General features: G+C 42.1%; 1 protein-coding gene across 4 annotated transcripts in view; it reads right to left on the bottom strand.

The window, feature by feature from the left end:
* The window catches only part of LOC141128851 (interleukin-5 receptor subunit alpha-like), a 205,732-nt gene that overhangs the window by 42,862 nt on the left and 142,432 nt on the right, over positions 1-20,438 (bottom strand). For all 4 annotated transcript variants that reach the window (XM_073616423.1, XM_073616424.1, XM_073616422.1 and 1 more), the window contains 2 exons: positions 18,924-19,080; positions 13,295-13,476 (listed from right to left, as the gene is read on the bottom strand). In XM_073616423.1, coding sequence (XP_073472524.1) covers positions 13,295-13,476; positions 18,924-19,080 — 339 coding nt within the window. The remainder of the gene's footprint in view (positions 1-13,294; positions 13,477-18,923; positions 19,081-20,438) is intronic.

The raw sequence follows: 20,438 nt of genomic DNA, 5'->3' as shown, positions 1-20,438 counted from the left end.
GCACTTTAGAAAGAGCACATAATGCAGTTTCTAATAGGGGTCATGCCGTGACTGCCGGCTCCTGTGCGCATGCGCGGGAGTGACATCACGCAACTCCGGGCAGTCACAGAGCCGGAGTTTGCGGCCCCAGAAGGAAGAGGGGTGAAGATGGACGCTCGCTGCTAGTGGGGACAGCGGTGACATCGCAGGCTTCGGTTTCAGGTAAGTGACACATAATGGGCTACTATGCCATCCATAGTAGCTTATTATGCTTTACCTTTGCAGGGAAATAAAGAGGAAGTAAAACCCACCAGGGTTTACTTCCTCTTTAAACAGGCTCAGGGACAATTACCACTAACTACTAGATACAACCAACTTAAAACCCCGATGTTACCATTGTATTATTAGGAAGGGACACCCATACCTCCAGAAGGGCCCAACTCCCCTAGTTCTCCAGTATTTTATCCAGCACCGCCTTCAAAGACCCAATAGACCTCCTGCCATTGCTATGACTAGTAATAAATAAACCCATAAATTGAATGGCCATGTAAAAAACACACTCTAAACAAAAACTCCCGCTACTTAAAATTGATCCCCTCCTTTATTACCAGAAAATGGCTAGGGAGCACCCCAGACCAAACAAACAAGGGACGGTGGGCGGGAAAAATCTTCCTGATTCTGTGAAAAGCTTTGACTGAGCTCCGACAAGATCCTCCTCCCCTCTACTCCCTACTGGACACCCCCATCAGTTCGGTACCCACCAATCAGGTAAGTGGATTACCCCCTTCCCTATCACAACACTAATCACTCTGCCTCAACTGCCCACAGCAGTCATGCTGGCCCTCCTCCAAGTTGCACTTTGCTCCAGGCAATATACAGTGGGGCAAAAAAGTATTTAGTCAGCCACCAATTGTGCAAGTTCTCCCACTTAAAAAGATGAGAGAGGCCTGTAATTGTCATCATAGGTATACCTCAACTATGAGAGACAAAATGTGGAAACAAATCCAGACAATCACATTGTCTGATTTTTGAAAGAATTTATTGGCAAATTATTGTGGAAAATAAGTATTTGGTCACCTACAAACAAGCAAGATTTCTGGCTCTCACAGACCTGTATCTTCTTCTTTAAGAGGCTCCTCTGTCCTCCACTCATTACCTGTATTAATGGCATATGTTTGAACTTGTTATCAGTATAAAAGACACCTGTCCACAACCTCAAACAGTCACACTCCAAACTCCACTATGGTGAAGACCAAAGAGCTGTCGAAGGACACCAAAAACAAAATTGTAGACCTGCACCAGGCTGGGAAGAGTGAATCTGCAATAGGCAAGCAGCTTGGTGTGAAGAAATCAACTGTGGGCAGTGCTGGGACAAGGTAATTTAGCGCCCAGGGCAAAGACACCAAACTGCGCCCCCCCTCCAAAAAAAATTTTAAAAATTGAGCACTAATCGGCATACTTAGCCCCAAACACAAATAATACCCCCTATCATCCTTACTAGCATAAATTCTCCCCCCAATCCCCATTTCTAACAGCCCCAATATTTCCTATCCTAGCACAAATCTCCCCCCATCACTTCTTCTAGCACAACCCCCCCAAATCCCCCTCCTAGCACAAATCCCCCCCCCATCTCCACGGCACAAATCCTCTCTCCTGGCACAAATTCGCTTTCCTCCACAGAACAAATCCTCCCTCCCAGCACAAATCTTACCCCTGTCACCCTCCAAAATCCCCCTCCCAGCACAAATCTTACCCCTGTCACCCCCCAAAATCCCCCTCCCAGCACAAATCCTCCCCCCAAATTTCCCCTCTAGAACAAATACCCCCAATCATCCCTAGCATAAATTCTCCCCCCCAATCCCCATTTCTAACAGCCCCAATATTTCCTATCCTATCACAAATCCCCCCCCATCACCTCTTCTAGCACAACCCCCACCCTCCAAATACCCCTACTAGAAAAAAATCTTATCCTCGCACCCCTCAAATTCCCCATCCCAGCAGAACCCCCCCAAAATTCCCTTCCTAACACAACAAGACAAATACACCCCCCTCCCATATCATTCCCACCTAGAAGTAATCATTTTCTCCCTACAAGGACTCTCATTCCTCCCCTTGTGTCCTCAGTGCAGCTCTCCCTTCCCTCAGCTTGGCAGCAGCTTTCCTCACACACAGACCTCAGATACAGTGCACCCATCGCTCTGTGATGCCCATCTTCCGACGTTCCTCCTCATGTTGTCCTGTCAGAGCTGAGGAGGAGCCGATTTCTAAACTTGGCTGTGCGGCAGCTAGCAGGAGGGATACCGCTGCTAAAGGGGACCGGGATCGCGGCTCAGAGATGCCCGCCTCCCACTGGACTATAGTACATGGAGAAGGGGGGGACTATAGTACATGGAGAAGGGGGGGACTATACTACATGGAGAAGGGGGGGGACTATACTACATGGAGAAGGGGGGGGACTATACTACATGGAGAAGGGGGGGGACTATACTACATGGAGAAGGGGGGACTATACTACATGGAGAAGGGGGGGAACTATACTACATGGAGAAGGGGGGGAACTATACTACATGGAGAAGGGGGGAGACTATACTACATGGAGAAGGGGGGGAGACTATACTACATGGAGAAGGGGGGGAGGACTATACTACATGGAGAAGGGGGGGAGGACTATACTACATGGAGAAGGGGGGGAGGACTATACTACATGGAGAAGGGGGGGACTATACTACATGGAGAAGGGGGGTGGGGGACTATACTACATGGAGAAGGGGGGGACTATACTACATGGAGAAGGGGGGACTATACTACATGGAGAAGGGGGGGGACTATACTACATGGAAAAGGGGAGGGACTATACTACATGGAGAAGGGGGGAGGACTATACTACATGGAGAAGGGGGGGACTATACTACATGGAGAAGGGGGGGAGGACTATACTACATGGAGAAGGGGGGGAGGACTATACTACATGGAGAAGGGGGGAAGGACTATACTACATGGAGAAGGGGGGGAGGACTATACTACATGGAGAAGGGGGGGGGGACTATAATACATGGAGAAAGGGGGAGGACTATACTACATGGAGAAGGGGGGAGGACTATACTACATGGAGAAGGGGGGGACCATACTACATGGTGGAGATTTGTCTTCTCTATGAGTACCTCAGAGTATTAGGAGGATGTCAACACAGTGCTACAGCCACGCTCTCCCTCTGCACGTGGATCGGTGCTTGGCTCCGCCCAACGTTGTCATTGGCTTCCAGCTACACGCTTGTTTCCGTCTCCCCGCCACATGCAATCAAAGAAACAGCCTCTTGTCCCTGCCCACTTTGCCCTTTCTGCACTATAAAGATGTGATCCCTGTCCTGGTGTAATGAATGGAGATATAGAAGCTGCCGCTGCACTATGACACTCCCGGGCTCCGGACATTTCTTCTCTTCACTTCTGTGATTTTCCCCCAGACTGCGCTTGTCAGTCAGTGTGTACCTCTCACTGTCACTGTCACTATCCACCGATGAGAGCTTCGTGTCCCGCCCAGAAGAGGCGTGGTTCGGGCATTTACCAATAAGAGTAAAGCAGGGAAGACTGTCATGAACAGTTCAATCTCCTGGAATTGTGTCATTACAAAGATATAATAAAAGAGTAAAGGGAGGCGACACAGCAACTTCCCAGACCGGAGCTCTGACATACAAACCAACTCAGCTATCAGATGGGAACCACTTTCAACTAGAGCCAGGCTCCTCTAGGTTGCAGCGCCGCCACAGCTCTCCGCACTCCTCTGAGTCCTCCCACCCCGCCTCCGGCCGTGAGTGACCTCACGCCGCCAGCCGGGACTACGAGGCTGCTCCGTAGGGGGAGTGAACAATGAAGCTGACAGGGAAGGGAGGTGAAGCCAGGGCTTGTTGTGCCAGATGCAGGACCGCACTCGGCACACTTACAGACAATTTTTCAGGTACAGCGGCACTGGCTAGTGTGTATAATGACAGGTGTGAAGCACATTGCCGGCACTTCACCTGCGCCCCCCTCCTACAGAAAATCGTACCGCCCAGGGCATCCGCCCCTTCCGCCCCTGCCTTGTACCGGCCCTGACTGTGGGAGCAATAATTAGAAAATGGAAGACATACAAGACCACCGATAATCTCCCTCAATCTGGGGCTCCATGCAAGATCTCACCCCGTGGGGTCAAAATGATCACAAGAACGGTGAGCAAAAATCCCAGAACCACACGGGGGGACCTAGTGAATGGCCTGCAGAGAGCTGGGACCAACGTAACAAAGGCTACCATCAGTAACACACTACGCCACCAGGGACTCAGATTCTGCAGTGCCAGACCTGTCCCCCTGCTTAAGCCAGTACATGTCCGGGCCCGTCTGAGGTGTGCTAGAGAGCATTTGGATGATCCAGAAGAGGATTGGGAGAATGTCATATGGTCAGATAAAACCAAAGTAGAACTGTTTGGTAGAAACACAACTCATTGTGTTTGGAGGAGAGAGAATGCTGAGTTGCAACCAAAGAACACCATACCTACTGTGAAGCATGGGGGTGGCAACATCATGCTTTGGGGCTGTTTCTCTGCAAAGGGAACAGGACGACTGATCCGTGTACATGAAAGAATGAATGGGGGCATGTATAGTGAGATTTTGAGTGCAAACCTCCTCCCATCAGTACGTGGCTGGGTCTTTCAGCATGACAATGATCCCAAACGCACTGCCTGGGCAACGAAGAAGTGGCTTCGTAAGAAGCATTTCAAGGTCCTGGAGTGGCCTAGCCAGTCTCCAGATCTCAACCCCATAGAAAACCTTTGGAGGGAGTTGAAAGTCCATGTTGCCCAGCGACAGCCCCAAAACATCACTGCTCTAGAGGAGATCTGCATGGAGGAATGGGCCAACATACCAGCAACAGTGTGTGACAACCTTGTGAAGACTTACAGAAAACGTTTGACCTCTGTCATTGCCAACAAAGGATATATAACAAAGTATTGAGATGAACTTTTGATATTGACCAAATACTTATTTTCCACCATAATTTGCAAATAAATTCTTTCAAAAATCAGACAATGTGATTGTCTGGATTTGTTTCCACATTTTGTTTCTCATAGTTGAGGTATACCTATGATGACAATTACAGGCCTCTCTCATCTTTTTAAGTGGGAAACCTTGCACAATTGGTGGCTGACTAAATACTTTTTTGCCCCACTGTACTGTATGGTCACCTTTTTACAATGATTTACTATGATCATCGGCTCCATAGTGGCCATAAAGCAGTATTTTCTTTAAGTACTCTATTTTTAATGAATGAATAACATTTGACTTGGAGAGAAAATAGATAAATAACAATTGATTTTGCCCCAGTTTGTACAGAACAAATATACATGAAGTTTCACAGTACGAACAGCTTTGCACATTCTTATAAATATGCCCCATAACGTGGAAAAGGCTGCTGATACCTGTGGTATTGTTAAGTTAAAAGTAATTTCTTGACTCGTATTCTTGCTCTCTCATATTTTAGTTCTTGTGTTAAATATAGCGATGTATAGATTACTCAGCAGATAATTGCAAGCTACGGTGTATACAGAAACAAAGTATTACATATTAAAGTATAACTAAAGTACTGTTCATTTCGCACTGTTCATTTCACACTGTTCATTTCGCACTTTTAAGTTAGTTTCTGAACAGCCGTTCATCAACCAGCCATGTTGCGGAATCAGAGGAGATAACGTGTTATTTATTGTTGTTGCCTTGACCCAAGTCAAGTCCGGGAACAGGAGGAGGAAGATTTCTTGGACCAAAAACTGCGTTATTAATCGTGACCAATTATGTCATATGCCTTTGCTGCTGGAGCTCCAGGAGAATAATCTGGATGATTTCCGGAATTATCTCCGGATGACGGACCCCTGCTTTTACCAACTCTTGGCATTGTTGACCCCCTATATTAAGAAGAAGGGCACATGCATGAGGCTTTTATTTGATTGTTTTTGGTTGAATAATGATTTGATATATATTCCTATATTTTTGGATGCATAGAATGCAGTTTGTGGTTAAGTTCTATTGGCAGATAGCATGTCTAATTTTATTTGTTTTCTTTTTTTAATGCACAATAAAAAAATTGTGTAGAATAATACTTTGCTATGTGTTTTACTTCAAATGACAGTTTGGGAGTAGGCAGTTACATTTTAAAAAATACAATGTAAAATTAACAAGGGACACCAACATAGTTGTATCTTTGATCTTAAAAACTACGGGATAATGGTAATGATAAATATAAAAAAAAAAACAAGCATAATAATATTATTCTTGATATCACTAGAAAAATAAAAAAGCCTTTGAAAATTAGTTTGCAAGGGGAGATGGGCGGAGCCTATCGGAGCAGACATGCATTGTTAGAGCTCCACACCGCTGAGGAGAGAAGAGAAGGACAAAGCGGAGCCTGCAGGCTCAAAAGGTATCCATGTGAACCTTTTTGCCCCTGGGAACAAACTGTGAAAGTTTGGGCAGGAAATATGGTACTGGGAGGAAACCGTGGCAGAAATAAAAATCACCTCACAAAGAGCTCACAGGCACTCACTGCAGCTGAAGCAGCTCCAGTCACCTCACAAGATACAGCATCAGGGCGCTCTCACAGACAGAAAATGTCACAGCAAGACTCTCCATTTGAGTCAGATACAGAACAAATCCTCTCACAAACTTCTCCACAAGTCTCCTCAGCATCCCCAGTAATATTATTACAATTTGAAAAGATGCTTCATAAGGCTTTAAAACAAACCTCAGACCAAATAACAAATAGCCTAACCAAAGAAATAAGAGAGCTGGGAAACCGCACCGCAGCCTTAGAAATAAGAATGGATGAAATTGAAATTACAACCCAAGAAAATATAACAGAATTGGAACAATTAAAAAAAGAGAATTTAATACTTCAAACTAAGCTCGAAGATTACGAAAATAGAGCCAGACGTTCAAACTTGCGCATAAGGGGAATACCTGAAACTGTGACAGACCTGCAATCTACTATTACTGCTCTATTACAAGAACTAAAGCCAGATATCCCTATTGAATGTTTAGAACTGGACTGAGTACACAGAGCCCTCACAGCCAAAAAGAAAGATGGACCCCCACGTGATATAATCACAAAATTTCATTATTACAGAACGAAAGAACAAATACTAATTGCTGCAAGAGAAAAAAAGGAACTTAATTTTAAGGACATAATTATCAAATTTTTGCTGACTTATCCCAACTTACTATTACTAAAAGACGATCCATGAAACCCCAACTAATGGAACTGCAACGCCACAACATTATGTATCAATGGGGCTTCCCCTTTTCAGTCAGATTTAACCACCAAGGTACAATTTACAGAAGCAGATCAGCAGATGAACTACAACAAACCCTTTTAAAATTTAATCTGACAGAACCCACAAGCAGCAACTCTCCCACACGCAGAAGAATGGCATCATCTTCACCTTCAGGCAGCACCCAGAAAATTCCAGAACAAAATGGGAATCATCATTCTCACAAAAGAGGCCGTTATGCCACATCATCCATGGACCAAGAAGATTCAATGGACTGACATCCTAATTCCTGATATCTCTTCATTTATTATACTAAGAGATGGTTCTCTATAAAAAACCTATATTTATAACTGAATGTAACTGCATTCTGATAGTCACTCACTGTATGGGATCATGTTACATTCCAGTTATATTTCTTATTGCTTCTGATTCATATAGCCTTAGAATATATAAGTGAAATAAGGAAATTCTTGTTCAGTTATATATTATCAGGTAATAACAATAGATTTATTACTTTTTAGTACAAATATGTTCAATAATCCAGAAGTAATGGAAGCTTTTTCTTTCTTTTCTTAAAACAAATATATTATTATCTAACTAGTTCCTAGAATTATGTTTTTGTTTATTCTAATCTGAAGCAATACAACCTCAATTTTATGAGTTAACATATCTAAACAGTTACATATGAATAAAATATGTAATTGTTTACTCTAAAAGGGTTAAAATCCCAAAATAATTCAAACTATCTTCATCAATACCAAAGTTATTAACAGTACCTTTCTAACTGAATTATTTAGCCTAGGGCAAGACTAACCATATACAACCACCCTGGAATAAATAATTTCAACAAAAACTATATTCTGCACTCCAATTAATGAAACATCATTTTGATGTCTTTTGACATAGCACTTCTCTCCTGTAAGCGGCAGATCCGTGTACCCCCATTAGCCCTCCTCATTCTCCCAACCATATTATGTGGGAGTGTGACGAAGGCATTTATCCCCCTGAGAGAGATATTTATTCTCTTTCACGGGTAAATTGTGATTACTTGCAAAAAATAATTTATACAATGTATCATCTAATCTCATATGTTTTTTGTTTACTCTTTACTCCAGAATTCACTGGTTTCTTTTCTATCTTTTCATCTCTTCAGTCCACACAGGTTGATCTGCGCAGTCAGCTCTGCATAACAAAAAGTAAGTCAAAACTATTTGATCTGTTGCCATGGCACCACTGAATATACTTTCCCTGAATGTTCAGGGAATAAATGTCCCTCAAAAAAGGACCAAAGCCTTCCGTACTTTCCATAACAAGAAGGCTCACATAGTATGCCTCCAAGAAACACACTTCACCAAAGATTCTACTCCAAAATATATTTCTCCTTTTTATCAACAAATTTACACGGCTTCTGCCTGTACCAAGCAAAGGGGAACTCTAATTGCATTTCACCGATCCACACCATTCACCTTATCATCAGAAATTAAAGACCCAGAAGGTAGATACCTGATACTCATGGGTTATATAATGGATACAGCAATCACGGTGATTTCCTACTACGCTCCTAACAAACAACCTACACCATTCCTCTCACATATATTACAAGTGATTAATACACACAAAATAGGAACAGTGATAATGTGTGGGGATTCGAACCAGGTCCTCCTCCCATTTCTAGATAAATCACCTTTTACACCATCCAAAATAACCTCTAGATTACCTTTTTCTCAACTTCTTTCCAAATACAATCCGGTAGATTCGTGGAGAGAAAGTAACCCAATGAAAAAGAAATTCACTTATTTCTCGCACCCTCATCAAACCTTCACCAGAATAGATCATATTTTTCTAACAATAGGAATGTTACCAGAAAATATTGCATCAGATATAATTCCGATTCCGTGGTCTGACCATAATGCAGTATACACTACTATAGCCTCAGCCATACCAAAAGCGCATGACCCAACGTGGTACTTACCGGACATAATGCTCAAACACCCACTACATCAAATGGCCATTGAACAAGCTTTAAAGGAATACATATCAATTAATAATACAACAGACATCTCCCCAATAACACTGTGGGAAGCTCATAAGCCTGTCTTGCGTGGTACAATACAAAGACAAATGGCACTATTTAAACGGGAACGCAAAAATCTAGCAAAAAAACTAGAACTCAATTTTAATGCAGCCTACATATCATTCCAAGATAATCCATCTCAGAGTACAAAATCTCATCTGGAAAAATCTAGATTGGAATACGATCTATTTCTCACTGAGTCAGTTGATAAATCAAACGCTCCAAACACAATTTCTACATGAATACAAACAAACCAGGTACATATTTGGCTCGGGCATTAAATTCAACTAACAAATCTTTCAAACCAATACGTTTGAAATTATCAAAAAATGTTTATACTTGTAATCCAGTTAAAATAGTCCATAAATTTCACTCACATCTCGCAACTTTATACAAGACAAACAATGAATTTAATCCTACAGAGGCTGACTCCTTCTTCTCAAAAATAACCTTACCTGAATTATCTCAGAATCAAAAAAGCAGTTTGGATGAGCCTATAACTATAGATGAAGTTGCTAACGCCATAAAAGACCTAAAACTTAACAAAAGACCAGGCCCAGACGGCTACTCGGCTTTATACTATAAAACATTCTCAGAAATACTCTCTCCCATTCTCACTGAAACTTTTAACAAACTTCTAGATGGACATTCTTTTCGGCAAGAAACACTAATGGCAATTGTTTGTATGATCCCAAAACCCCTTTCTGATGATACTTCCTGTGTGAATTATCGGCCTATCTCTCTGTTAAACCTTGATATTAAATTATTAGCAAAAATAATAGCAAAACGCCTCAATAGCATTATAAAAATTAAATACATAGAGATCAAGTAGGCTTCATGCCAAATAGACAGGCAGGCGATAATATACGCAGGGCAGTGTTATTGGCACATATTGCTAAAAAACGGAAAATCCCTTTATGTTTTCTATCACTCGATATTAAGAGGGCATTTGACACAGTATCCTGGCAATATATGCAATATTCATTACAAAAATGGGGTTTTGGACCCCACTTTTTAACATGGATCAAAGCATTTTATAATAAACCCAAAGCCTATATAAAATATGCTGGATACAAATCTGATGCCCTTAATATCGAAAGAGGTACCCGACAGGGTTGCCCATTATCTCCCTTATTATATGCCCTTATACTCGAACCCATGGCCCAATACATCAGAACAAACCAAACTATAACTGGCATTGAAGTAGGAGGTATTACACACAAATTATGTATATTTGCAGACGATATATTACTTTTTCTATCATCACCACAGGTCTCTGGTCCTAACTTAATACCAGCTCTTGATGGATTTGCAGCCCTATCCGGCCTTATGATTAATCCTAAGAAATGCCTAGTGCTTAATATTTCACTCACAAACATGGAATTGATCCCGGCTAGGGCTGCACTCCCATTCACATGGGCAGAAAAATCAATCCCATATCTTGGAATTCATTTAACAGCATCTAATTCTGATTTATTCTCAACCAATTATCCTCCTGTATTAAGACAGATCACAAATCTAATAAAACAATGGTCGCAACTTCCTTTATCCTGGATAGGGAAGATTAATGCAATCAAAATGACTATTCTACCCAAATTGCTTTATCTATTCAGAGTCCTCCCTATTCCAATTCCTTCCTATTTTTTGAGAATAGTACAAAAAAGAGCAACTTCGTTTATATGGGGCTCTTCTAAACCACATATACTTATACACACACTACATCTTCCCAAAAATAATGGAGGCCTGGGATACCCTAATTTTACTAACTACTACAGAGCAGCACATTTGGCCAGTCTGTCCAAATACCATGCAATACAGGAAATCCCATTATGGGTATTTATAGAGGCTTCAGAAAATGACCCTCTATTAATATCAAACTTATTATGGCTTGATCCTAAAGACCGCTTTAAAATTCATAATCCCATAACTAAACACTTCTTATCTCTCTGGGATAAACTAAAAACCAAATATCAGTTACAATCTCCACACAATCCTCTCCTTTCTTTTATCAGAAATCCGGCCTTTTATCCGGCATGGATCTACCCAAATTCTTTTAAAGCTTGGACAACATCAGGCATTCAGACACTAAATGACTTCATAGCATCTAAATCATTCCTTTCATTCCCATCGCTTAGAGAAAAATATGATCTACCAAACTCTGAGATATTTAGATATCTCCAAATCAAAAATTTCTATACACCATTCCTAAAGGGGGATATACCATTATCCCAATTATCCATTTTTGAATCAATCTGTACAAAAGATCCATTTGCTAAAGGTACAATTTCATCACTTTATAATCAATTATATGGAGTAGCAAATCTTAATAGACCCTCTTACGTTCAGAGGTGGGAGGAGGACCTGGGACGAACTTTAGAAGACACGGACTGGTCTAACATATGGCTCACATCTAAGTCATCTTCACCCAACATCTTAGCACTGGAGACAAATTATAAAGTCCTAACTCACTGGTACCTTGTACCCGCTAGAGTGGCAAAATATTCACCTAATACTTCAGCTCTTTGTTTTCGAGGATGCCCAGAAATAGGCACACATTTACACATATGGTGGGCGTGCCCAGTAATCCAAACCTTCTGGAAGGAAGTCTTCGTGATTGCATCTAAAATATTTTAAAAAATAATACAACCAGATCCATATATAACTTTACTTAATCTAAAACCGGAATGGTTAACACTCTCTCAATTCAAACTTATGATCCAACTAATAACGGCTGCAAAACAAACAGTGGCCAAGGCATGGAAATCTCCTACATTGGTACTAGCAGAAACAATTCACAGAATGAATAATACAATGTCCCATGCTAAGATGGTAGCCATCGATCAAAATCAAATTCCAAAATTTGAAAAACTTTGGCATCCTTGGATAAAACAACAGTTCCTGTCAAACTTCAATGACTCTGTCCTGTTGCCATGGTAACAGATTAAATGACTTACAGGGACACCCATTCTAAGGCTTCAAAAGAGAACTAAAAAGAATAATAAACTGACGAGCGGGACAACCTTGTGGACCATACCTCTACCTTTCTACCCTTTTTCTTCTTTCTCTTTCCTTTTCTCCACCTTACGATTAAAGCTCATTATCAGAATTTATTTGACCTATATACACTCTACCTGTAAACAATATGTATAGTAGGTATAAATCATTTAAATACCTACAAAAGTAACTAAGGAAATGATATATATCTTTAATTTAGGTTTACGTGAACCCAATGTTTAATATTTGAAATTTCATGATATTTACCTATATAAACCCTACTGTAAAACAATGAGCTTACTTTATAGATCCTTGTAAACATACTTTATGTATCTTTATAACATTGTATACTCAATAAACTTCTTTTGACAAGGAACATTAGTTTGCAATAAATCCATCAGTATCACCAGCAAAGCAGATTCATTATTATCCCATTAAAGAAGAAGAGAATGTGCGCTGCAATTCGAGATTTCATAATTTGCCACGTCACGAATGTTAATTCTCCATTACGAACGCTAGTTTACAAGACCGACAGCTTCTGGCTCGTCTTTGTTTCCGAGCATGTGTGTTTGTGCTTTGGACTTTTGTCCGACGAACTTGTGTACACACGCTCAGAAAATCCGACAAAACAGACATTTGTCCGCGGAAAATTTTAAAGCCTGCCATCCAACATTTGTCTGCGGAAAATCTGACAATTGTCTGATGGAGTGTACAAACGGTCGGATTTTCCACCAACAGCCTGTCATCACACAACTCCCATCGGAAAATCCGATCATTTATACGAGGCTTTAGAATTGACTCATTCCCTTAAAATAAAAAAGTGCAGAAATGTATACGTGTGACATATTATTTGTGTTACATATTATAGGAGAGGAAATCTGACACTTGATTATTTTATATCTGGCATCATTTTTGTTGAACTTTTAAAAAAGAAATAAAAGAAAAAAAACACCAAGTTACCAAAATCATTCAGTTTAATCTTTTCATCAAAGAACTGGATTGAAGTTTCATTACTTGATCCCACCAGTTGTACATAAATGCTCACATCGAAACTAATATTTTGAGCTTTCAAAACACATCCCACTTGTCTTCCAAAAGAATCTGTTCTGTAGTCTTTGCATGGTACACACACACGGTTCTGCCTATTTCCAAAAAATAGATAAAAATATAAACAAAAAAGCATATTCAACATTTAAATGCATTTTTATTTTTTGCTTATATATTTATTCAGCCTACTTGCTCTTCAACTGAAGGGTTCCAGTTTCCATGTTTCACTTACCAGCTTAAAGTGATTGTGAAGCCTTAAAGTGGATGTAAACCCACTCCCATCAATTATAAACTAATGCCACAAAGCTGAACTATAAGGATATACATGCCTCCTGCATGTATCCTTACCTTTCAAATATCTCCCCTTTCTCTATTTGGAGCCCCACAAAACTCCAGATTCAGTGAGCGGGTCTGTTGTGTGGCGCTTGGAGGGTGGAGTGGTGACATCAGCAGACAGGAGAGGCAGAGCACGCTCACGACCCCCTGTCAATCTTGCACACATGTCCAGTGACAGACGGAAATGATCGGTGCGGCGGGAACAGCTGTGAGCACTGATCCCCCTGCATGATTTTTCAGCTGGCAGCCGCGGGAGGGAGAGAAGGAGAAGCAGCTGATGAAAAGCCATGCAGGGAGATTGGCGCTCACAGCTGTCCCCCACTGCACCGATCATCCCTGACTGTCCTACGCATCTTCCTCCTCCTCCAGCGCCCATATTCTCCTCCACCACCCCTTCATCTCTGGCCCCCTTCCGTGTCCTCCTCATCCTCCAGCGCTCGTGTTCTCCTCCACACCCCCCCTTCTTCTCTGCCCCCCCCCTCCGTGTCCTCATCCGGCCCGATGTGTCTCTGTGTCCACCTCCGCTACCAAACACTCTCTATGTCCTGTGGTAGCTGAGCAGAGTAAACTCTGTTTCAGTTTATGAATGGAGAGGTGCCTCTGTCTCCTCTCCATTCATCTTCAGTGCTGAGAAAAGGACTGGGGAATCTGTGTCCTCAGTCATTTCTCTGTCTCAATGGGGAGATGAGAGCAAAAAAAACAAGTCCTGGACGGCCGCACACCGATAAGACATCTTCATTGTAGATAAAATCCAATACAGTCAGTCCATATTAGCAAAGGCAGGGATGAATAACTGACATGTTTCACACCATGTGTTGGTGCTTAATCATAGCTATGATTAAGCACAAACAGGGCTTGTGTTTTAGAGGATTTGAAGCGGCAATCACCTTTCTGTCAATGGGAAGATGTCAGGGATCTATTTAGACCCCTGACATCTCACCAAAGCCCAACAGGGCTGATAAAAAAATAAAAAATATGACAAAATAAAATTGTAAAACAAATTATTAAAAAAATAAAATAAAAAACGACTGACACCACAACCCCCCCTCCCCCACTGACACGGTCCAGAGCCCCAAGCCCCCCCGCCCGTCCCCAAAAAGGATTGTAAAAAGAAATTACATTGTTAAAAAAAATACATAAAAATAAAAAAAACTACTGACACTGTCCACTGACACCGTCAACTGCCCCACTGACACCGACCACTGCAGCACTGACACCGATCACTGCCCCACTGACACCGTCCACTGCCCCACTGACACCGACCACTGCCCCACTGACATCGACCACTGTCCCACTGACATCGATCACTGTCCCACTGACACCGACCACACTGCCCCACTGACACCGTCCACTGCCCCACTGACACCGTCCACTGCCCCACTGACACCGTCCACTGCCCCACTGACACCGTCCACTGCCCTACTGACATCCCCCACCCCCTTCCCCAAAAGCACTGTGAAAAAATCTATTTAAAAAATAAAACTCCAACCCCATCATTGTGAAAAAAATTGTTAAAAAAACAAAATTGTAAAAAATAATTAAAAAAATCATTCTGACACTGTCCATTGCTCTACCGATACCATCCACTGGTCCCAAAAAAGCATTTTGAAAAAAAAAATACTAAAAGATTAAATTGTAAAAAAATACAAAAATAAAGAACTACTTACACTGTCCACTGTCCTACTGACACCATCCTGAATATACTACCCACCACTGTACACTCCGCATTCCTCACCTGCACATTATACCCACCTCCATACACTCCGCACTCCTCTCCTGCACATACTACCCACCTCCATACCCTCTGCACTCCTCTCTTGTACATACTACCCACCTCCATACACTCTGCACTCCAATCCTGCACATACTACCCACCTCCATACATTCCGCACTCCTCTCCTGCACATACTACCCACCTCCATACACTCCGCACTCCTCTCCTGCACATACTACCAACCTCCATACCCTCTGCACTCATCTCCTGCAGATACTACCCACCTCCCTACACTCTGCACTCCAATCCTACACATACTACCCACCTCCATATACTCCGAACTCCTCTCCTGCACATACTACCCACCTCCATACACTCTGCACTCCAATCCTGCACATACTACCCACCTCCATACACTCCGCACTCCTCTCCTGCACATACTACCCACCTCCATACACTCTGCACTTCTCTCCTGCACATACTACCCACCTCCATACACTCCACACTCCTCTCCTGCACATACTACCCACCTCCATACACTCTGCACTCCTCTCCTGCACATACTACCCACCTCCATACACTCCGCACTCCTCTCCTGCACATACTACCCACCTCCATACACTCCTCACTTCTCTTCTGCACATACTACCCACCTCCATACACTCCTCACCTGCACATATTACCCAAAACTGTACACTCTGCATTCCTCACCTGCACATACCACCCACCTCCATACACTCTGCACTCCTCTCCTGCACATACTACCTACCACCATACACTCTGCACTCCTCTCCTGCACATACTACCTACCACCATACACTCAGCACTCCTCTCCTGCACATACTACCCACCTCCATACACTCCGCACTCCTCTCCTGCACATACTACCCACCTCCATACACTCTGCACAGCTCTCCTGCACATACTACCCACCTCCATACACTCTGCACAGCTCTCCTGTACATTCTACCCAATAAACAATCAGCACAGACCCCCCCCTGTCAGGGGAGCAGCCGATCTGCTCTCCTCTACTCGCGTCTGTCAGACGAGTGAGGAAAAGCCAAAAAGCCACTAAACAGCTCTTCCTGTTTAGACTGTGATCAGCCGTGATTGGACACAGCTGATCACATGGTAATGAGAACGGTGTTTCAGTGTGTCAGAGTGACACATCGCTCCACCGACTGCCACGCTGCGCACCCCCCCAGCGCGGGATCGTGACATATCCTAATGGACGTCATTTGACACCCGGTCAGGATAACTAAACCACCGCCCGGCCTTCATTTTGCTATAGGCGGGAAGTGGTTAACCACTTAAGAAACAAGCCCATTTTTGACACTTGTTTACCAGTTAAAATCTTTTTTTTTTGCTAGAAAATTACTTAGAACCCCAAAACATAAAATATTTTTTTCAGACACCCTAGAGAATAAAACACAAGTGTGGTTTGAACACCGTCTACATATGTGGGTGCAACTTACGTATGCGTTCGCTTCTGCACACGAGCACGGAGGGACGGGGCGATTTACATTTTTTATTTTCTTATTTACACTATCCCTTTAAAAAAAAAAATTTGGATCACTTTTATTCCTACTACAAGGAATGCAAACATCCCTTGTAATAGAAAAAGAGCATGACAGGGCCTCAGATCTCACATTTACACTTAAAAGCAAAAAAAAAAAAAAAAAAAAAAAAAAAAAAAAAAAATTCTTTTTTGTCTTTTAAAAAAATTGTCCCTTTAAAGCCAGAGGGGGGAAGTGACGTTTGACGTCGCTCCGGTCCTCTAAGGGCATAGCATCAAGTGGGGGCCATCTTGCCCTCACTCGATTTCCTGCCCATCAGGCCACAGGACCGGATCATCTCTGCTAGTTTCAATGGCTCCGGTAAGTGGCGGAGACACCCGGGATGCGGCGGGAGGGGGGGCACCTCTCCTGCCGCCCATAGAAGTGATCTCACTGCGGATCCGCCACGAAGACCACTTTTATCTTAAAGCGGACTGCCCGCCATGAACAAAAATACCAGGGTTATGGCAGCTATCTGCTGCCACAACAACGGTATTTAATGTCAAAGTAGCGACTTATATCCACGGTGGGCGGTCCGGAAGTAAAAAACCCGAACCTTTACAATCCCTTTAAGCTCATTATCACAGAATATGGGCACTTAGAAAATCTGCCTTCCACCTTTCAGAAAATTCTAAGCTGACTAGTGTCTTCAATACAAAGACCTTTATAGCCCTGGAATATTCCACTTTGCTTCAACAAGTTACATTGGCCCGATCAAAGTGGTGCACTTAGATACATATCTAAGGGTGCAAACAACAGTAAGCCTGGGTTCACACTCTTGCGATGCCAGAAAGAGTGCAGGCGCGGGTTCCCGTATCGCATCTCCGATGCAGGCAGTTCACACTGCCCTCTGCTCTGTGAACCGCTGCGTATGTAAATACAAAGTTAATGACACCCTCAGATCGGTTCACAGATTGCAGTGTGAACTGTGGATTCGGACAAGAATCGGATCGCATGGGTGTGAACACCCATGCGATCCGATTCCAGTGCGGGAAAAAAAGTCCCTACACCTTTTTTGTGCGAATCCAATGTGAGTTCAGCCATACAAACTCTATGGCTGAACTCGCATTGCACAGACATCGCATGTGATCGGCACAGCAATGCAGGTGCAAATCACATGTGATGTCTGTGTTCGCATCTGTGTGAACCAAGGCTAAAAATAGGTAATGTGTAATTTAGCTCATATCACTTTACATCCTAATCCAGCCATTCTCAACCTTTTCAACACAGAGGAACCCTTGAAATAAATTTTTGGTCTCGGGGTACCCCTGCTAAAAAAATACCATGTCTACAACTCATGATACTTTAGTGTGGTGGCGATGCTCTTTACACTTCTGGTCACTGGGAAAGATTACCCCCTTACAGATAGCTAAAAAGATTAATGGTGTCAATGGGAACTTATCTGAGAGGCAGGCATTTCTCATTGCTTAAGGAACTCCTAGCAATCTCTGGAGGAACCCAAGGGTTCCATGGAACCCTGGTTGAGAAACCCTCTCTTAATTTAAGTAAAAAAATATATACTTCAAATATATGTTACCATTTAAAGTGAACCTGTGCTTTGCATAGAGGGCAAAGCAACAGTTGCATTTACCTCCTTCAATCCCCAATTGCACAAAAGCACCTTCCTTTTTTTTTTGTCTGCCATCTGTAAGTAGAAAGAGTCCTGTAAATGGTACAAGTCGCGACGTGAATATTATACAAACTTATGACCTCTATTTCCAGGCTCTTTATAGTCACAAGGAAGAAAGAGGAGTAAGGTGCATGTTTTCCCCTACCCAAAGGTATCAGTGATGGAATGCAGAAAAAAGTGAGTATATGCTTCTGGGAAGGGGGGAAGTTAAGCGAACATATTACTTTTTGCTGAAAGTGTCCATTCCATATAGAAACAACTTGTCCTGTTTAAACTACAACAATATAATAAAAAAAGTGAACTTACTTTGGATTTGATATTTTGCTTTTGTGTGGAGTTTGCCTGAAAGTCAAGGTGTATTGAGTGTCTTTTGGGGCTTCTCTACCAACAGTCCATGAACAATTAACAATAGAAACATTATAAACCTTACAGTCAAGATTCTCTGCAGCAGTGTTGCTATTCCCTACATAGAAAAAAAAAACACAGAAATGAAAATGTGTACTTGACAGCTTTTATAAATTAAAAAAGCAAATAATAATTAAAGACAATTCGACATTGAATACAGTCACGTAGTCTGTAAAGTAAATTTCTGTTTAGTAGCTAGTAGTAATTTTAATTGAATTTGTATTTCTATAGCGCTTTTCTCCTTGGGGACTCAAAGTGCTTAGCAGGTGAGTCACAAGCACCTATTAAAACTGTCTGCATACTAGTCATGTAATTCTCTTAACATATATTTTTGGGCAGAGCCTGACAGTTAGCAGGCAGATCAAATGAAGGTCATATACACCTGTCAGTGAATGATCTCAGAGATATCTCAGACTAAACTAAAGCACACTGCATTTGCCTATTAAAACTCCCAAGGTGCCACAGGTGGGGCATAACGTCAGCCAATAAAGTGAATGGCTGTACGCCCCTCTCTTCGTGTAAAAGCAGATTCTTCTGTGCATCAACAATTACCCACAAGTGCACATACAATGTATTTCCAGAATGCAAAATTTCTATGTTCAGGAAATATGTCCCATACAAGCAAGCCTGTACCAATTTAGGAAAAGAGTCAAGATCATCTCAGGCATCAGGTAACAGAATTTGTTAACACCCTCACTGATCCTTTCTGTTCCTGAAGGCTTTTGCTAGTATAGGTGCTAGGATAGTTACAAAAACATTATTGTCAGAATATAGGAACAGATACAGTATATGCCATGAATGTGAATAAAGCCACAAAACAGTACTTTAGACATGTATGGCAGGTCAACCACCAACCAGTGAGGCTGGGAGGTTCTCATGCCAGCCCATAGAGTTACAATGGGAACCATATCAACCATGTCTTAATGTAAAGATCACAGGACAGAAGAAAACACCAACTTGGCCTTCAGGTACATTAACCACTTCAGCCCCGGAAGGATTTACCCCTTTCCTGACCAGAGCACTTTTTACAATTTGGCACTGCGTCGCTTTAACTGCTAATTGCGCAGTCATGCAATGCTGTACCCAAACGAAATTTGCGTCCTTTTCTTCCCACAAATAGAGCTTTCTTTTGATGCTATTTGATCACCTCTGTGGTTTTTATTTTTTGCGCTATAAACGGAAAAAGACCGAAAATTTTGAAAAAAAATTATATTTTCTACTTTTTGTTATAAAAAAAATCCAATAAACTCAATTTTAGTCATACATTTAGGCCAAAATGTATTTGGCCACATGTCTTTGGTAAAAAAAATATCAATAAGCGTATATATATTGGTTTGCGCAAAAGTTATAGCGTCTACAAACTAGGGTACATTTTCTGGAATTTACACAGCTTTTAGTTTATGACTGCCTATGTCA

The sequence above is a fragment of the Aquarana catesbeiana genome, linkage group LG02, assembly GCF_042186555.1.
Source record: "Aquarana catesbeiana isolate 2022-GZ linkage group LG02, ASM4218655v1, whole genome shotgun sequence".
Taxonomy (NCBI): Eukaryota; Metazoa; Chordata; class Amphibia; order Anura; family Ranidae; genus Aquarana; species Aquarana catesbeiana.
The sequence above is the reverse complement of the archived record's forward strand: the minus strand, read 5'-3'. Positions and strand labels throughout refer to the sequence as shown.